Source organism: Grampus griseus, assembly GCF_964374135.1.
Source record: "Grampus griseus genome assembly, chromosome: 15".
NCBI lineage: Eukaryota > Metazoa > Chordata > Mammalia > Artiodactyla > Delphinidae > Grampus > Grampus griseus.
The window spans coordinates 46,126,424-46,147,171 of record NC_139009.1 but is presented as its reverse complement, the minus strand read 5'-3'; the positions used below and the strand labels follow the sequence as shown (position 1 = coordinate 46,147,171).

Genomic DNA, 20,748 nt, shown 5'->3' with positions numbered 1-20,748 from the left:
CTTTGCTGGGTGGACACCCTGTATACAGAGTAATGGGTTTGGGGTGAGGGAAAGAGGGACTACTATAGGGGAAGCAGGAAACAGGATAGGAAAGTCATTGGAGGAAATTTATGTAGAACCCTGAATTCTTGTTAAGCCATTTAGATTTAGTACTGTCAAAATTAGTGAAAGATTTTGAGCAAGGAGTGACCTAATAAAAATGCTACCTCCAGATAGTTGTAGGATAAGGAGGAAAAGTAAGCATACACATATTGTTAAATGTATTAAATCACCCTAATAGGACTTGGGTGGGGGACTGGGACAGTGAGGGCATATGTCAGTCTGACTGACTGAAAATTGAGTGAGTTTCTCAAGAAAGAATGATACTAACTTTCAAGTTAGTACATATAGTAACGATGCTAATAAGAGGTATAAAAAGGTAGTTGAATCCATAAGGACTATTTTCAGAATCATAATAATAATTTAATAATTTGTTTAAAACTATTTCTAACAGACACATTCATTATTTTTGTATGTAAGTGCTTCTCCTGAGTCAAATGATGATTCTAAACAAGTTCCACTCCAAGTAGGGTCAACAGTTTATGATATTGTTTAGCAATACATTTATTCATAGGCATTACAAAGGTAAACATCAAACTTGTAAATTAATAACATGTTGGTGTAACTTCATCTTCTGCACCCAGTGAAATAACCAGTTAGGAGCTAAGTAAGCCCTTAAAGGATCTTCTGGCCAATCATCCTTTCTGCTTTGTGCCCACATCCATTAAACAGTAGAACGTTCGTTAGTCATAATGTATGACCGAAGGAATATGGAGCAAGTCTCTAACCATAAACTGTGTCTAAACATAGACCTTTAAGAGTTTCTCTTATCTTAACATGTTTAAGTCTGTGACACTGCAATATGCAATGAATACAACCTAAGCAGACTCATGCCTTAGTTAAAATAAGGTTTTGCAATTACAGAAAATTATGGCAAGAGGCAATTATCCATAGGCCCACTCTCCCCTGTGAGTCTCCTACCATCCATTTTGCAAATAAGCATGAACTAAGGGAGTAATCTGTTTATAAATAGAGGAGAGCAACAAGTTCTCCTGATATGTCTAGGGGAAATGCATTTTCCAGTTAAAAATTATCTTTGTTTAAAAATAAGAATTTGAATGGAATACAAAAAGGGGAACGGCAGTTTTGGAGTGGGGGTGAGGCTAGACTGCTAAGCTAATAAAGCAAGAACTTAAGAATATAAGAATATATAGTTTAGCCTATGGAATAATCCAAAGGAATTTTAACTAGACTTAGAGATCACTTCACTAAGTCTTGATACTCTTTGGTTTGGGGGGGGGTGGGGACATTGTTTTGTTTCGTCTTTGCTTTTGTTTTTTTGAAGACCTACCCAGAGCAAGAATTTTGCAAAGGCAAAACACCTGGTTTGTTCATTTATTGATCTATTTAAGTGTCCATTCTGGAACACTTCATAAACAATAGTCAGGTCTATACTTTTCTTCTCAAGAGTGGGGTCTGCTGGAGATGATGTGTTAGTTGTCTAGGTTTGCTTTTTAATTTTATGTTGGATTTGGGAATAATAAGATGGGGGGGAAATATTTTAACAATTGCTCTGTTACTTACAGTTCGGGAGATAGCACAAGACCACAGAGGTATCCTGTAGCTGGATCCCTAAACATAATTTCAAAGTGTGAGATTATTCAACAAGCCTGAGTAGAGTAACTACTGTGTGCAAAGCACAGTAGGTGTTGAGAATACAAAGATGAAAGCTTATGGTGCCTGCCCACAAAGCGCTCACAGTCTGAGCAAGTAGACAGTAACAGCAATGTGAAATTTTGAGTCCCGTTTCAGAAACTTCCCAGAGAAGGTACTACCAGGCGTCAGTCTTGGGAAGTTGTGGGAATTAGCCCTTAATGAACTGGGGGAAGGAAAGGAGGGAAAGAGAAAGAGTGTTCTAGGCAGAGGGAACAGTATTTGCTAAGGTCGTTAAGTAGAATACAGAAGAAACAAGTGTTCTGTACAATTCAGTGAGCAATACAAGATGACAGGTTAAAGTCAAATAATGAAGGGCCTTGCATGTCATGTTAAAAAGTTTGGATATCATCCTGAAGATAGTGGGAAGTGGCATAATCAGCTTTGCTTACAGAAGAGGTACACACATCATTCGCTTTTAAAACTTATTTCTGAGTTCTAAATTTGTTAACCCAATAAGATAATTTTATTGTAGTTAATTAGGACTGGTTTTATTCTTCATTTATACCAGTGCTACAAAGGCAAATTAAGTATGAATTTCATTATAAAAATAGTACAGTTCTGTTTGTAAGTTTAAATCTTTATCAAACATAACACAGTGGGGAAAATACCTTAGCTCAAGGAAAAGCTTCTATAAAGTCAAAACCAGCCTTAAAATTCCACTCGGCATGTAGTCATTGTTCCAGGCCATTACGATTTTATCCACACAGAATATAACTGTATACTCTTAAAGCATTTTTACTACTTGAGATTTGTTCCATCTTAAAATTTGTACTAAAACTTACTGGAAAACTAGTTTGAAAATAAAATTGTAACTCAGCCTTTGCAGAAGCTACGAGAGGTTCTACACATTTCCCTTATTTGGCATAGCATCCCCTATTATATTGTATTGTAGAAATATAATATATATTATTATATTATATAATATAATTGTAGAATATAATTGTAGAAATATAATTGTAGAAATACTATGGAAGCATTGAGTGTTATTTATCTTAAGTGTTTTGCCACTTTATAATATAATAGTGCTAGAATTTTCACATCAAATCTAATGGAGAGCTCAACTGGTACCTTTAACAAATTGAGGCTATAAAATTATATAGGCCACTGATGTGTGCCTAGGGATGGATATTCAGCTGCTGGTTTCCTAGTGGAGAACGCCAGAATTCAGTGATCGGAGAAAAACTTGTTTAGGACCCTAAGCCACACAGAGTGCCAGAGGCACCCCTTCATCCTTAAGGTGAGTCTAGTTAAGGAGAAGAGGGGTGGGGGGATAGCTGTCCAAGATCTCTCCAAGGCAGTGGATTTTCCACAGATAGCAAGTATGCTGCTCTTCCTCTTCCTTAGCAAGGATAATCTGTAGATAGAGCAGTCCCAGAGGTCAGTTGGACAAGCTGCTTTCTGCAGTTATCTTACATTGGCCAAAGGAACCCAGGAAAAGAAACTTAAAGAAGGTGGACGTGAGCTGGACCTAGAAGGGGAATCTATCCTGTTAAGGTAGAAGGGTTGGAGAGAGGATTACGGTCAAAGGCAGACAAGTGGCAACATATGTCTGCACATGGCAGTATATTGCCTGGCTGATATGGAGGGCCATACAAGATGGCACTGATGAAAGGACTAGTGTTTAGATGAAACTACCTGTTATATTGCAGTGAGGTTCATCCAATTATACAGGACCTTCTGCCTTTTACTGACATCTATGTGAGTAGTCACAGGATTAGGTGGCTGGTGTTGGGGTTCTGGGGGCCTGTATAGCAGCCCACCTCCCTGAGGAGATGAAGACGGTGGGGACAGCCTGCTGAGCTCCTGAGGGGTGCACTGGAGAGTCATAGCACTGGGCTAGGGAAACAGCACTCACAAACCATTGCTGAAGCAGCAGTGCCCAAGGCCTGCACACCAGTAGGAGATGGTCCTCACCCTACCTTGGATGTGGCAGCAGTCAGAATTCTCAAGGTAAAAGAATGGTCTGCCCAATTGAGGTGAACTTGAGAAAGGGCAAATGCAAAAGCAAATACTGAAATAGGAAGAAGGAATCAGAAATGCAGGATGGAAAAAGGTGGGATAATAAGACAACAGAGAAGGAAGTCAGCCTTGTCACCTGCTAATTTGTCACACTGCCACCATAAGCATAGTGTTTTTCCTCAAGCTTTAAATTCTTTAATTTTTCCTATTAATTTTCTCTGTTTTACCTTTAATATGGGAATAAGAATCTATCATATATACATATATAATTTTTGTAAGGCCATAATAAAAGCATTTGGAGGTCATTTGGTTTCCAAAGAAACCAAAATTAATTTTCCAAAGAAATTTTTTCTAATATGCCATGAGTTTTTACTATATTACTAGCATAGCTTTTTTTCTTTTTTTTTTTTTGCGGTACGCGGGGCCTCTCACCGTTGTGGCCTCTCCCGTTGCGAAGCACAGGCTCCGGCCGCGCAGGCTCAGCGGCCATGGCTCACAGGCATGTGGGATCTTCCCGGACCGGGGCATGAACCCGTGTCCCCTGCATTGGCAGGCGGACTCTCAACCACTGCGCACCAGGGAAGCCCCTACTAGCATAGCTTTTAACAAACAAGAATTGGCTCCAGATCAAATCCTCCTGTGTGATATGATTGAATGGGTGCTTCACCAACTACAAATGATATAGATCACTGTTATGTTTAGCGGAGACTCCTCAGACCTGCTCATTTGACTCATTTACATGCAGTTTTTCCCACTACGTTTGAAAATATTCCCCATCTGTTCTCTAGTTCTGATTTATAATTTCATCACTGTCTTGAAAGATGATGACCATAATATCCTTGACATAGTCAATATAATAAATAAAAATTGCTTCTGAATTTTACACTTTCACAGCTTTTTCATAGCTAGAACTTGTTCACACAAAAGTTCTCAGAGTTACACTTAAGTTCTAATTAGAGCTCTAGTTAAAGCTATGTTTGCTAAGTAGTCTTCATGAGCATTAACATTCCATTTCTGTGTCTGGGTCCTATTGCCACCAACTGTCCTTTCATATCACAAAATATTATAAAATGCAAAAGATTCTAGATTCTTTTTGTTTTGCCAGATCACATTTGTGTGAATGTTTGCAATTTCCCTAATGAGAAATAACTTTAAGAAAGAAAGGCTGATTTTGCCTGTTCTTGCATCCATTCATCTGGAATACGCAAAAGCAAGGGAAGTCATTTGATGCTATGGTTGTTCCTCATGATTGGATTTCACTGTCACACTCAAAATACGACACTGAGCAAAGAAACCAAGATAGGATGTGTAATTACATGCAAGGACATAGAAAACTATATTAAAAAGCCCTGCCTTTCTGCAGTTTTCTTGCTTCCTTCCACTTGTCTATAACAGAAGTACCACCCTTACGTATAGCAAATTCACAGTTTTGTTAAATACAATTTATTGAGCCCTAGTGTCAACCAGGTACCATTTGGGGTGTGTATTACTTCAGTTAGTCCTCACAAGAATATTAAGAAATGCATATTATCCCTACTTGACAGACATGGCAGTGAGACTTGGAAAGGTTAAGTGACTTTCTCCCGACACATACCAAAAACACGGTGTTGCTTGGGTTTGAACTGAGACTTATTTGACTCTAAAACTCATGATCTTACCCACTCTTCTGTCTCAATCATATTTCATATCTTTCTGTCAGGGAGTTGTATAAGAAAAAAAATTATTCTGTGGTTCTCAGACTTTCTAAAAAGGTCAAGTCTTCCTGTAAACTCTAATTCTTGGTATAATAAACTCTTGGTATAATAAGGCTAGAAAAAAGGCTAGCACAAGCAACTAAAGAAGGAAACAACCTCAAATAAAATAATTTAGAACTTAAAAATACTATGCAGTGAGACAATAGTATGGTTGTTCTAATTCTGAAAGCCATGGAAAGAGACCTGTAGTTGAAGGTCACTGACAGGACCTCCTTACATCTACCTGGCAGCTTCGCAGTCATTCATATTGAGCACATATGTGCCTGAAGCCAAAGGTTTTCATTTAAAGGTTTCCACAAACAAATTATTACATTTCTAGGGAGAAATAATTCTAGGCTAATTTTAAAATTAACAATATGAATTGCTCAATTTTTCCATTTTCTTCTAAAATGAAAACTTGGAATATGATGGACTCTACGGATGTGCTCCATGCAGTAACCATTTTAAGTATATATAACAGATCTAAGAACATAGACTTTTTTTTAAATCTGTTTATTCATGCCAAGAAACTCTCTCAAAGACTGCCTTAGTTTGGCATCTACCTTTAACACATCAACTACATAACTGGCACACGTCCATCTCCCTTTGTACTCTACAGACAGAAACCATGTATGGGGCATGTTTCCCCACAAGATTTTTTTCAGAGTTTATGCTGCCAAACAAGCATTAAGCTAGTCTAAATTCCGGGCAAGTATGTAACTTTACAGGCACACGGTACTGCACCAAAACATTGAAGAGAACTTTCTATTCATCCCACTCTGCTAACAGAGCCATTCAATCCTGTCCAGAAAGATGAGTCCATTTTAAACCCTCCTTTGATTCTTCAGATTAGGAGGAGGGAGAAGTTACTGCTGAAAAATGAAAAAGAAGGGAAGAAGAAACGGTCATGGCCCCCAAGAAGCAAGAGCATGTTTTTCAGGTTTCCCAGGTTCCAACATTTTGTGTTAGAGAGGGCAGAAGAGATAAGAGCTGGAAAATGAATCCTTTTCACAAGTGTTCAGGATTTCAGCAAAGTGAGCTTTAATTTCAGATTTTTTAAACTGAAAGACATTTCAGAGAATATACAGTCCAAATGTATTTTTGCTTCTAAGAACTGTAAGGTAAAATGCCCCAAACTCATTTAAAAGTCCAAAGACTATTTTATATGCTAGCTTGAGAATTCTTTAGCATCAAAACTCACCAGGTCATAGTTTTAGGAAACAGTATTTTCTTTTGTCCCCTATTGCCTTTAGGTACTCCTCAAACTAATACTCAGGAGTTATTTGAATGCTATTTCTTCACATCACTGCAAGTGTTTTAACACAGGGGCTGGGAGATATCCCACAGCCTATGTACATCAAACACAATTTATCAGCAAATTAAATTCAAGTATGCATGATAATTCATGAATAATTTGAGGGAAATAGTAACTATAGTATCAGTTTGGAACAAAACCAAAAAGTCAAATCTCACTTGGTTTAATGGCATATGAAACACTTGGGCACAAGCTGATAGTTGCTTGCATTTAACATTTTGAACACCAAATAATCTTATGCCTTAATATGATGAAGCCTGCAGAGTCCCCCTTCCTGAAAAATTCTTAATACTTACAAGGAATAATAAGTCTAGGATTTCTTAACTATCTCCTTGCTCAAGGAAGAGAGAGAGAATAAATAACCGCTTAGGATGAGATCTTTCCTTGCTATGCTTTATCATAGAGTGAGTTTTTCATATGTTAGAGGAAAAATTATAAAAGTAAGCATCACAATACATATTGTATATATACAAAGATATATGTATGTACACCATATGTCAAAGAGAGAAAGTATAGATATTCAATCTTGTTGAATCTTCACAACTTTCTATATTGGGGTGGATGCAGCATCTATTTTTCAATGTTTTTTAATCAAGTTTTCAAACTTGAAGTTGAAGGTATGACACAGATTCAGAAACTGTTAACATTCTGCCATATTTGCATGCAGTGCTTTAGCACCATCTTTAAACACAGGTAACTGGTCAAATCCCCACACACACACACTACTGGGATTCACATTGCACCATTTGCATATTTCCAGTGATAGGAACCTCATTATCTCCTAATATATTAAAATGTCCAATGACCACAACATTTTTTTCTTTCACTGAACTAAAATCTGCCTTTCTTTTTACCTGCTTATTCTAGTTCTGCTCTTTGGAAAGACATGGTCAAGATCTTTTCCTCCTTCTCTAAACAGCCTTTCAAAATCCTCAAGTCCACTCTCACAACAGACTAGCTCAGATACAAATCTCATCTTGTAAGTTGAGTACAGTCAGGGGGGTGGGCGGAAAGATAGGATGATGTAAGGAGAGGAGGGACTATAGGCCTTCTTAAGGGTTGGCCTTTTTCCCCACAGGTTTTGATACGTAACATTTCCATTTTCATTCAGTTTGAAATAGTCCTAAATTTCAATTTTGTTATCTTCTTTAAATCATGAGTTCTTTTGAAGTGTATTTCTTCTTTTCCAAAAGAGAGGGATTTTTTAGTTTTGTCATTGTTGTTGCTGTTTCTATCTTATTTGCATTGTAGTTAGAGAACAAAATCTGTATATTGCAATTTTTGAAGTTTATTTAGACTTGTCTTAAGACCAGAATATAGTCATTTTATTTTAATATTTCCTCAATACTTGAAAAGGTTATGTGTTCTGTACAGTGTTCTGTGTATGTAAGTTCAGTTTTTAATCATGTTATTCATGTTTTCTATTCATTTCTGAAAATGTAGGTTTATTCTTTTAGTTACTGGGAGAGATATGTTAAAATCTCTTACTGTGTTTATTCATTTTTCCCTTTAGTTTTATCCATTTTTGCTCTATCTATATTGAGGCTATGTGATTAAATGAAGTTAAATTTAGAATTTCTACATTTTCCTGGTGAACTAAACTTTTATCATTACACAGTACTACATTTTATTCTGTAATCTTTTTTCCCTTAAAGTCAACTTTGATATTGCAAAGCCAACTTTCTTTTGGTTAGCGTTTGCATAGCATATTTTCCATCTTTTTTCTTTAATCTACCTGTGTCCTTATATTTAAATCATTTCTCTTGAAGCAACGTATTTGGGTTTTGATTTTGTAATCAACCTGAGAATTTTCAGTTTTTATAAGAGCATTTAATTCACTTACCTTTAATGTAACTATTGATATGTTTAGGTTTAAACTACCACTTTACTCTCTGCCTTTTTTTTTCATTCTGCACATTTTAGTTTCTTTTTCTTTCCTTTCTTGCTTTCTGTCTAAAATGATGTACTGTTTTGTACTATTCCATTCTCCCCTGTATTAGATTTGCAGTTTTATACTCTTTGCTGTTCTTTTAGTGTTTCCCTAGGGAATACTTTAACATGTACCCTTGACTTATCAAAGTCCAAAATAAATTGGTAGTTTTACCTCTTCCCAGACTATAGAAGGACCTTAAAAAACTTAAACTCCATTTACCTTCCTGCCAACCCATGTGCTTTATTCCCATGTATTTTAATTCTAATTTTTTATAAATCACAAAACACCTTACTATTTTTGTTTTATATAGTTGGTGTTCATTAAGATTTACCCACATATTTATCCTTTCATTGCTTTTCATTTTGCGGGAATTTTGAATCAGAAAGAGACAAGAAATAGGAATTTAGTACAAATTTGATGAGTCACACCCCTCACTCCCTTCATACTACTATCCATTTGGAATTCAGAAAAATATAAGGGCCCTGAGGCATATGGGGAAACATTGTGCAGAAACCTCATAAGTACGATGTAATGAAATGGGCAGGAAAATACACACAAGAATGTAACATTCTCTGAAGGCAAGAGGCACAAAGATACACTTTATTTTCAAAGTCTTAGGCAGTTAATGATTTGGAGAAGTATTGCCAAGTTATACTCAGCAAATTTAGTAGTATGCCTCAATTTAATGGTCACAAAAGCTGTTTATTGTTGAATGAACAACAAGTATAATGTTAATTGGTCTCATACAATTAGGAGGTCACCAGGCCATGCTTGTTATAATTGGCATTGCCACAGCCAGGGGCTTATGTGACCTCAAGTGATGATTGGCCTGATGGAGTAAGCCAGGAATGTGTGTGCTTTGGGCTAGAGAGACTGACTGATCTGACTGTAAGGCCTCAAGGAGGGGGACCAGGAATCAAGCCACAGTGCTCACGGAGGGCATGGAGGACTCAGTTGAATGTTCTCAGTCTCCATCCAGTTCATCAGTCTCCAGGGGTTTGATCTGGAGCTGGGGATAGGAGGGAGGTGGGAGGGGCATGGTGAAGCAGTGGAGCACCAGGAAAACACAATTGAAATATCAATGCAGAGGCATCCCCTAATAAGATGGGATCATAATTCCTCTGAAGGCCATCCAGTTTGAAGTAGATGGCCAGCTTGTATGGGATGGGCTTCAACTTGCATACAGTCTTTAATTCCTGGTGCTCAGCCATCCTAGAGCAAAGACTAATGGTGCTGCTTATTTCAAAACACAGTTTTACCTCCACAAGGGTGTAGATTGATGATTGATTGTAATATCATTCCAAATACCAGGGTCATCCTTTCCCAAACATTTTTTAATGGATAATTAAGTTTAAGAAGAAAGAAGGGAGTTTACCTGGGTATGACATATTCTCAGAGATGCCAGAGAACACTCCTGACAATTAACAATCATTTATCAGTAGAAAATGTCTTTCCCTTAAGATTCTGAAAGCAATAAGCTTCACTTTGCCAGTGTGCAAAAAGAGGGGAAGAATGAGGATTAAGGTCTTTGTGTCCTTGCTTTTCTCTGTTTTAGCCTATGATTGGTCCATTTGGTTTGTGTGTAGTACAGAGTAGTCACGAGTTGATCGTTCATGTTCACCAGTTGGTTTTCTCCCCCACATTCATGAACATTTAATATGAATTCACGAGGTTAGACATGAACTGTATGTCTAACCTCATCCAATCATCTTGCAAACGAACACCACTAGCCACAGAGGAGACTAGGTGAGAGAGGGTCGATGTGCAGTGCAAATCCATCATCACTGCTGGTGAAGCAACTGCAAGTACATGTAGCACGATTTTTCCATACAGGAACAGCGTATTTCAAGGTTCTGTTAGAACACAGTGCAATGTCAAGGACTTCCAGAACACTTGATTCACCACTCTCTAAAACAAAGAAATTAACTATCAGGGAGGCTGATATTTGTTGATTTGGGTGATATTTTTGTTTATCATTTAAAGCACACCGAACTATTAACAATCTGTTTGGCCAGAACAGATAAGAATTTAGAACTATAAATCTACTGCTGGCCATCAACGAAGTCAGTCCTCTTTTGTTACTTAATATCAGTATTTACTTTCTCCTCTAGAACTGCTTAGCTTGGGTGAATTCTAGCTGATAATTTCAGAAGGGTGAAAAGCTAACTAGAACTGGGCATTTTGCCCAGATAAATCTGATTCCAGTACTATGAAAGAAGCAGCAAGGGAAATAGAAAATTTTGACAAAAATTGTTGATAATTGGCTAAGGATTGAGGAGGGAAACAAAAGATTTGGAGAGCTATGAAAGTTATTCTAATGTAGAAGAAAGATGCAAGGGAGGAACCAACGCCCTAAAGATTAACAATCTTCTCTTTAAATTTGAGAAAAATTACGTATTTATATAATATATATAAGAAATTTATATACATATATGACTACAATGAAACTCCTGCTATCCCGAACTCTTAAGAAATAAGCCTTTCTGGAAACCTAAATTGCAGAAGCAAAATAGAAATCTTAAGTTTGAATCTCTGCTCTGTGTGACCTTGGGCAGGTCACTCATCAACCTACATTTCAGTGGCAACTCCTGCCTCACCCAAAAATTGTGGATAATGAAACCATTATTCCACAGGGTTGTTACTAGGATTAAATCAGAGGCCTGTAGATCTAATTTCCTAATCAAATAATAGATGTTTAAATACTGTTAAATATTTGCCTATTTTTATGCCAGTTAATTTTAGAATTTTAACAAATTTGTATGTGAAATTATATAAAATATTACACACCTTCTCCTTAATCAGATTTCAATCAACATAATTTAATGTCTTGATTACTCAGGTTATCATTATTAATAGCCATTAATGGATGAGGCAGCGATAAAATAGCAATGCCTCAGCACTTGTTGAAATAGTTGCTACCTTCCAGGATTATACTGAAAAATAAGATTAATATCCTAAATAACTGTAAGATCTTCACCCAATGAGTCCCTTTTATTCAAAAAGTTTCATAGATGAAGTAGAAAGAGTACTTTGTTGGGAACTAATTTATTGTCCTGTCACTAGAGAAAGGAAGAGAGAGAGGGAAAGAAGGCAGGCAGGCAGGCAGGCAGGAAGGAAGGAAGGAGGGAGGGGGAGGGAGGGAGGGAGGGAAGGAAGGAAGGAAGGAAGGAAGGAAGGAAGGAAAGGAAAGAAAGGAAGGAAAGAAGAAAGAAAGAGGAAGGGAGGGAGGAAGAAAGGAAGGGAGAGAGAGAGGAAGAAAAAAAAAAAGAAAGAAAGAAAGCAGCCAGGAGTAAAGTAGCTCATCCTTATAGCAAACATGAATCTTGACCTTTTTTTTTCCTATTTTACTCCATTTATGAGATTGAATTAGTATGGTTGGGGAAGACACAAAATAACATTTTAGACCCACACAGATCAAGAAATAGCAGCAACTTGAACTTAACCACTACCTTTTCTTTACCATCAAATAATATTTACAAAGCATGCACAGTGTCCAACTCAGAACTAGTCAAGATATGGTTATTTTACTCTAAGAATTTACGGTCTGGAAACAAAAAGATTTATTTTGAAAATTCTGAACTTTTTGAAATCTGTGCATTATCATTAAGGAAGGCAGTCTATTTTACAGGTGGAGAAACAGAGAGAAAAAGAATTGATGCCATGGCCCTAGATCACAGAGGCAGTGACAGAATAAAAATAATTATTTTTATTTTTATTATTCCTATTTCAGGAATAATATTCCTATTTCAGTGCATTATCATCAAACACACCATCTGGTCAATGGTGGCTTATTCCAAAGTAGTTCTGAATTATTCCCTAAATGTAAAGCAGCACAAATTAGAAAAGTTTAAGTGGTAATCTAAAGCATTTAAGGTACACAAAGTCTTTGCCCAGGAAAACACAGTGAAGTGACTCCATGTCGTGGTAAGTTATCAAATTATGGAAAGAACATAGCAGAGATTAAAATGTTGCATAAGAGAGAGAAAGCAGCATGAGTCAGGGGTTTGGGAAATATGAGTCAGACTGAAGGGCAGGAGCCAAACACATAGAGAATGTGGGCCTAAGCAGGGACTTAGTGGACACGACAGAGATGTGGACACAGTTGCCTCCATTAACTTTGAGAGAAAACCAAACATGCAGTTCCATAGACTGGGGATCATTGTGATAAAGGGGCTAGCAGTGAGAGCTGAGCGAAGATCAGCTGGATTATTTAACGCAATGAGGATGCCAAAGTCAGCAAGAGAGGGACCTACAATAGTATAAATCACTAGTAGGGAGAGTGTGGGCACATTTCTGAAAAATGAGGAAATCACCAAATATTGCCATTAGCTATTCTTAATGCATTAGAATGATGAAATGTGAGTTGATTTACGTGTTGTGATATTTTAGGAAGCACATTCTATTATTTTGTACTTTGGTAATGTTTCCATTAGGCTATGTCTACATAGTTCAGAGCTGCTTCCTGTGGTGTGCAATCCAAACTCTAATTGCACCTATAAGGCCTTGAATTTTGCTCATGACTTGAGCTACCATTTTATGAGCACCTTCAACCAGGCACTGCACCAGACTCCTCATACACAGCACCTCCAGCCGTGCTGATTCCAGCTATCTGCCATTCTTCTCATGCAAACTGCTTTTGTCTTATCAGCGTTTTCTAATGTGATCTCCCTTCTGCCTAGAAATAGCCTCCTATTTCTGCCAATCCATGTACCTTACCTTCTTCAAAATGCAGCTCAAAATTCACCTCCTCAGGCCAGCCTTCCACCACTGATGCTGCTGTCTTCCTAGCTTTGCACTTCTCCACTCCATTGCTTTACAGCCATTTCCATTTACTGACATCTTGCTGTGTTTCTTACGTCTTGCCTGTTACTCAGCCTTGTAAATGTTTAGTTCCATGAGATAAAACACTGATCCTACTTTCTTTAAACTCTAGGCATCAGTTCTTAGCAAACAATCTTGGTTCATTCATCCATTTATTGAACAAATATGTTTCGAAAACCCACCCTGTTTCTTGTACTCTGCAAGGTGCTGGAATACAGAAAAAAGTAATACATAGTCCCTGTCCTCAAAGAGCTTGCGTTCAGGGCCCAGGGAATGTGTTAACTGTCTGCCTAAAGAACCTAGTGAGCTTAACTGTCAAGGATAACTTACAGATAGTTTAAAAACAAAACAAAAACGCCTCTCGCCAAAGTACTGTTTCCTAGATTATCAGGAAAACCATAGCTGATGTGAGTAGTTTCCATTATGAATAAAGAATTGCTTTTGCTAATACAGGTATTCCCACCACGGAGGACTTTCATAAACATACCTGGGGGAGCCAGGTCTTCTGGTGCATCTGCACAGAGATGGATATTCTGCTTTGAGTTTCTAACATAGGAGTATATTTTAGTGATTTTCTTATCATATGATATTTAAGACATAGAAATGCATACAAGTAGAAAAGATAAGCATAAAAGAGTTTAACAATGTAAAACAGTTCTTACATGATTTTGTATAGATGTGTGAATAAACAGCATCTCAAATTACAACTTTCAAATTAATAAAACCGTGTTATTTAAATAAACCAATAAATTGATGGCATAATTGAAGATAGTTCAAAGAAATCCAGTCAATCTACACAACCTTCAGCATTAGATAACCTGCTAAGAGCAAAGAGGATAAATATTCTAAACTCGAATTGGAAAAGCCATAAATGAAAATGTAGTCTGTTCATTTACTAGCAGATCCAGCTCAAGGTATAAGATGAAGCATCCATTCAACTCCTTTGGAATAATTTCTTGAAGGGGATTTCATGCAACTGTGTTTTATTGAATTTCAGGGAGGTTTCCCATCTGAAAGAATTAAAACTAAAAGTGAATCCAAGTAAGTAGAAAGTGTATTTAAAATACTACCAGTCAGGGACATCCCTGGTGTTCCAGTGGTAAAGAATCCACCTTCCAATGCAGGGGACACGGGTTCGATCCCTGGTCAGGGAGCTAAGATCTCACATGCCGCAGGGCAACTAAGCCCACGTGCTACAACTATTGAGCTCGTGCACCTCAACTAGAGAGGCCGCGTGCCGCAAACTGCAGAGCCCATGCACCCTGGAGCCTGCGTGCCACAGCTAGAGAAAAGAAAACCCATACACCACAACTAGAGAGAAGCCCGAGCACCACAACAAAAGATCTTGTGTGCCGCAACTAAGACCCAATGCAGACAATAAATAAAATATTTTTTTTTGTAAAAAAAGCTTATTCTATAAAATAAATAAATAAAATAAAATACCACCAGTCAATCCTAGGTGAGGTGAGTCCTGTTGCAGTTTTGTTTGTTATTGATAGAGAAAGGAAAAGAATATAGTGGCAGTAGAGATAGTGGTATTTTATTTTATTTTTTATTAAATTATTTTAACTCACCTAATAGTTTTATTAAATAATCCTCCTTAGAAGGCAAACAGACCTGGTTCTTAAAAAGGAATAGGTCCAGGGAGCATGGCTTTTATGTTTGAAATCTATTTAATGATATATTAATTCCACTGGAAATGTTAGCCTATTAATCAAAGAGAGAACTAAATGACAAAAAATAATAGGAAGGAAATCACATCAGGAATGCGATGGGGTGGAGGCAGTTTGCAGAGGGATGTCTCAGAAAGAAAAGCCACAGTCACTGGTGAAGCCTCCTTTAGAAAATGTAGCAGCCAGCCTGAGCCCTTGATCTTCTGCCAGCATGTACCAAGGAAACTGGCCACATCTGAATCTCACATTGCCGTATCTCTCAGTGCTATTATCACTGCAAATGCTGGCAGATGTTCTTGACATAAAACAATATGAACTCTGCTGTCATTTCTGCATTAGCGGGTCACAAAGCTCTGAAGAAACCCCAGTAGACATGTTTTCATCAAGTGCATACGAGAAAATAATAAAAGACACAAAAAGGGCAGATAATTTCAAAGCAAGATTGCTGTACCTCTGCATAGTACCTGAAAAGGACAGAGTTGTAATCACCGCTTTGAAAATAATAGTAATAATGATAAAAAATTTCAAAACAAAAATAAAAAACAATAAGAAAAAATTCACCAAAACTTTAAAACCAGATAATAAGAATTATGTAAGTAGATGCTTTTATAGGTTATTATCCAATAAACAGTCATACATCCCTTGAGTATTCTTTATCTCCCCTCCCTCCTTCTTTTGGAGAGAATCTCTCTTATCATTTCCACACCCAGCTAACTAAAGCCGATATCTGAGGGCAACTCTCTTATAACCTGAGCTTCCTACATTATTACACTGGGTGTAATATTACAGGGTGTAATAATGTGCATTTATGTGCACAGTGCAGCAGTTATGTTTGAAAATAAAGAAAGATGAAACACACCAGGGGCTACTCTCTGAGCTTCTTAAAGGGAAGGCAGGATTTAAGGAATAAATTCTAATTACTGATGATTCATTTTTGGTACTGATTTTTGCCCCACTATTTCTTCCAAAGCACCACCATGGGTCTGCCACAGTGATGATCTAAACACCCCTAAACCTTTCTCAGTTTTTATGCAAAATTTGTCATCTAGGAATTACAAATTTTAGATATTTTTTAATGAAGCTTAGAGTCTTCAATTGTTGAAGAATGCCAAAATTTTATAATCCTTTCATCTGTGCTATTTAAACTCATAATATGAGAGATTTGAATGAATGAAAGGTGATATGGATAAGGCAAAATTATATTTCACTTATAAATTACTGTAATATGAGAGACACACACAAGTGCCCATCATATTTTGATCTCAAAGAAATTTGTTATAACAAGTTCATATTATGACTGAATATTTTTTACTTTTCTGGAACTATAATCTACCTACTCCTTAAGGTACATTTAGTAAACTATTACAAGAAGTGAAATGCTTTGGGAAAATATGTATTTTAAACTACACCAGCCTATCTCTCCTAGAGGAATGTGATTAAATTGAATCCTTTTTATTTTGAAATTTGCAATGAAAAGTTTATACATTTATGTTGTGCTAAAGTTTACCAAAAAAAAAAACAACAACAGCAACAGGGAATGCATAATATTAAAGTTTGATTTTTACCTAGTTATTGGGCAGATTTTTAGAGATTAGTTACTAGAAATTATTTCAAATGTCATATACTGGGTGGAAAAGCAAGTATCATACAATTTATTTACATTTTAAAACAATACTGTATGCTCTAATGGGTGCATAACTGTATAATAAAAGTATAAAAAAATCTCAGGGAAGGAGTCACACCTACCAGGATGGTAGTAGGTGGGGGGGTAAAGGGATGAGGATGCAGTAAGGCTTTAGGTACATCTCCAGTGTTTCATTTCTTACCAAAACAAAATGAGCTGAGGCATGCATGGCAGAATGTTAGCATTTGTTAAATCTAAGTGGTACACACTGACATCTATGAAATTACTTTTTGAACAGTTGAAATAATGTATCATTTTAAGCATTTCCAATATAACAGTATTACAGAGTAAAAACCTGGTTTCTTTAAGAAAAGTATGATGGCAAAATGGAGGAACTATCAACATCTTCACAACCGACTCAAACTATTTTTGTGCTGTGTGTCTTTAACAGACATAGATGAGTGCACTGCAGGGACGCACAACTGTAGAGCCGACCAAGTGTGCATCAATTTACGAGGTTCCTTCACCTGTCAGTGCCCTCCTGGGTATCAGAAGCGAGGAGAGCAGTGTGTAGGTAAGTACAACAGTGCACTAAGCCAAGTCCTGTCTGGAGCATCTTAACTGTTTAAACCTCAGGCCTTTAAAACAAAGCACTCATCTTTATTTGGAGAATGATAGTGCTTATTTTTTCATTGACTACCAATCCATTTTCCATGTTAACAAGAAAAAAACTAGCCTTAAAGGTTGAGCATATTCTGGGTATCAAAGTTTTGGTTACATGTTAGACTAAGCAAAAGCAGAAATTTGGGGTGTGAATGAGACCACAAAAGCAACCGGAAAAATCATTTTAAATTAGTTATTTGGTACCCTAGCACTAAAACACTGGTGCTATGGGCTTCATTCACTGGTTGTAGCATAGCATAGCTTATAGGGCAAATGGTGAGGTTCAAATCCCAGCTCTACCCCTAACCCACTTTGAGACCTTCGGCAAGTTACTTAAATACTCTGTGCCTCACTCTTTTCCTTTGTACTATGGAGATAATACCAGTCCCTATCTCAGGAGCTCATGTGCAGGAGTGCTTAGAATGGCTCCTCGTTCTGGGTTGTATAGCTGTGTGCCATCGTTATGTAATGAGTTAACAGACTCGTACTAAACATTCTTTACGTGGCAAGTGAGTGCAGTGCTAGGGATGCAACACATGTGCCCTCCTTGAGAGCTCTACTTGAGCTCTCTGAGGACAGGGGCCAGGACTGGTTTGTGTCATTGTTGTCTCCCCAGTCCCTGAAGAGTGCCCACCAAGTAGGTGCTCAATGCATGCTTTTTGAATGACAGGAAGAACACGATATGGGGAGGCCAACTGGCAAATGAGAAGTAAACTAAAGTGTTCAAGTAAACTAAAGGGTTCAATCTTGAGGCCCAGCACTAGGATGAAACTCTGTAATTGACTCCCTCTGTCCACTGATTTACATACCACCTCTTACCATAAGATCAGTGAAGAGTCCTTATTTTCTCTTAGGAACAGAGGATAATGATGTGGGGACAGGCAACCCAGCACCAATTTTCACCTGAGAATGTGAGCTCTTGGTGTCAGGATGTCAACACTGAGCTCCTTATGGGCCCTGGCCCTGTTCTCCTGCCATGGGGTTGTGCATAGGTGCTGGGGCTAGCGCCCAGCCTCTGAAGAAGGACCAGGGCTTGCACTGACTGAAGCTGTGACTTAAGAGAAAATTGTGTGGAAAACTCCACAGGCACCAAAATTTTGCCCACTGTATTCGTCAGGAAAATAAACAATTGAGGGTATAACAAGTATAGAAAAAGAAAAAACCCAGCCTACTATGGGAAGAATCAAAGCGAATGGAACTTATGGTTAGAGCCCTTTATGGTATGGCAGGAGATGTCCTTAAATTCAGATCTAGGACTTCCCTGGTGGTCCAGTGGTTAAGACTCCATGCTTCCACTGCAGGGGGTGCAGGTTCGATCCCTGGTCATCCCTGGTAGGGGAAGTAAGATCCCACACGCCACGTGGTGCCACCAAGAATTAAAAAAAAAAAATTCTGATCTAATCATGTGGCTTCCTCACTGTTCCCCTCACCCATAGAACCAACACTACATTCCTCAACCGAGCATATAAGGTCTTCCTCTATCTAGCCCTTGCCCAGCTCTATTGTATCAACACTCCTCTCCTGCCAAAATAATTACAACACTCCAGCTTTGTCCCACTAGTTACAGTTCCCCAATACATCACACAGTGTCACACTTCAGTGCCTCTACCAGAGACATGCAGTCCTAACAAACTCCCGTTCAACTCTCAAATTCTAGCTCAAGGTAACTTCCTCCGGGAGGTCTTCCATGATATACCCAAATATAATTAGTCACTCCCCCCTCTCTGCCAGTAATTCTCAAACTCTGATGTATCCTTTGTAAATTTCCAGCCTGTTATAGATCAATACTTATGTAGAGTACAGTAAGAATGTTGCAGTAACACCAAATTGTTATTCCTAAACACTTGCTCCCAATTTCTGTACTTATTCATTGCAGACTGGTCAAAATGGTGCGTGGACCCGTAGTGGTCAGCAGGACACACTTTGAGTAGAATGGTGCTCCCTCTCTCCCTTGTACACTTTTCTATTTTGATCTTATAATTCCATGCATTAATTTGTTTTCACGCCTGTTTTCCATACAAGACAGGGGTAGAATATATGTATATGATTATCATCGTTATAAACCTACATTACAAAACACAATGAAAGCAAATAACAATGGTTCAATGAATGTTTACTGGCAGAGAAGACATGCATTATTTGTTCATCAAACATTTAGTGAGGGCTGACTGTGTGCCACGTTCTAGGTATTGGGCCATCATAGTATACAAACAGATTTTACAGAATCGCAGCCCACGGAACTATTAGAAAGTACCACTTACATAATTTAGCTGTTGATATTGGCACCTGGCTGTAACACTAGGTACTAGGAAGAACCGTGCTAAAATTACTTTTAATTAGTATGAACTTTCCATTCATTCAGCTAATGTTTATTGAGCACCTACTATGCCAGACCCTGTTCCAGGTATTAAGCACACAACAGTGAACAGACAAAAGATACTTTACCTCTACCTCAAGAGGAGGAAATCTGCCTTGCATTATAGGGAGGGACACAGACAAGAAGCAAATAAACACATAATACAATGTCAAGGAGTGTCACTGGCTATAAAGAAATATAAAGCAGGTTAAGGGGGTAGATGGGGAAGAAGTTATTTTATATGGATGGACAGAGATGGCCTCCCTGAGGTGACAATTAGATCAGACACCTAAATAAATTAGGAGGGAAGCCATGTGAACATCATTACTGTTTATTTCAATATTCAAGTTAAATCAAATATATTTTGCAGCTTATTCATAATAGCTCCTTTTTTTTTTTTTTTTTTTGCCTGTTTTGTGCAAGGAAGTTCACCTAAACCATCTCATGTAAGCCTCCCAACAATCCTGCCACATTGCTGATTATTACTCACAGAAGAGGAAATGGAAGCTCTGAGAGGTTAAGACCAAGCTAGTAAATGCCAGAATGAAGATTCAAACTCAGATTACCTTGCAGCCACTTGAGCACACTGCCTTCCACACTTTTAGTTATTAAAGTACTGGAAGGGTTCAGCATAAAGTTTTGTTTTGTTTCATTTTTTCCATGAGATAGTCACTCCATAGTATTACAGTGATTGTGCATAATTGTTATTTTTAATTACACATGCCATATTGGAGTTGTCACAAAGTGTAGAATCATCAATTAATGGAATTCTATTATGCTTCTAAAATAGTAATCCTACTTTGCAAGTTCTCAATTGAGCATTTTATAGTTGGAAATATTTATACGAGAAGGACACAGGCTGGAACACATTATCAGTGTGTCAGAAGGGCACTCTCAAGAAGTAACTTGTTTAGTG

The 20,748-nt window shown here is 37.6% G+C and overlaps 1 protein-coding gene across 3 annotated transcripts in view; it reads left to right on the top strand.

Moving 5' to 3' along the window:
• The window catches only part of EFEMP1 (EGF containing fibulin extracellular matrix protein 1), a 68,279-nt gene that overhangs the window by 34,099 nt on the left and 13,432 nt on the right, over positions 1-20,748 (top strand). For all 3 annotated transcript variants that reach the window (XM_082671843.1, XM_082671842.1, XM_082671841.1), the window contains one exon: positions 17,265-17,387. In XM_082671843.1, coding sequence (XP_082527969.1) covers positions 17,265-17,387 — 123 coding nt within the window. The remainder of the gene's footprint in view (positions 1-17,264; positions 17,388-20,748) is intronic.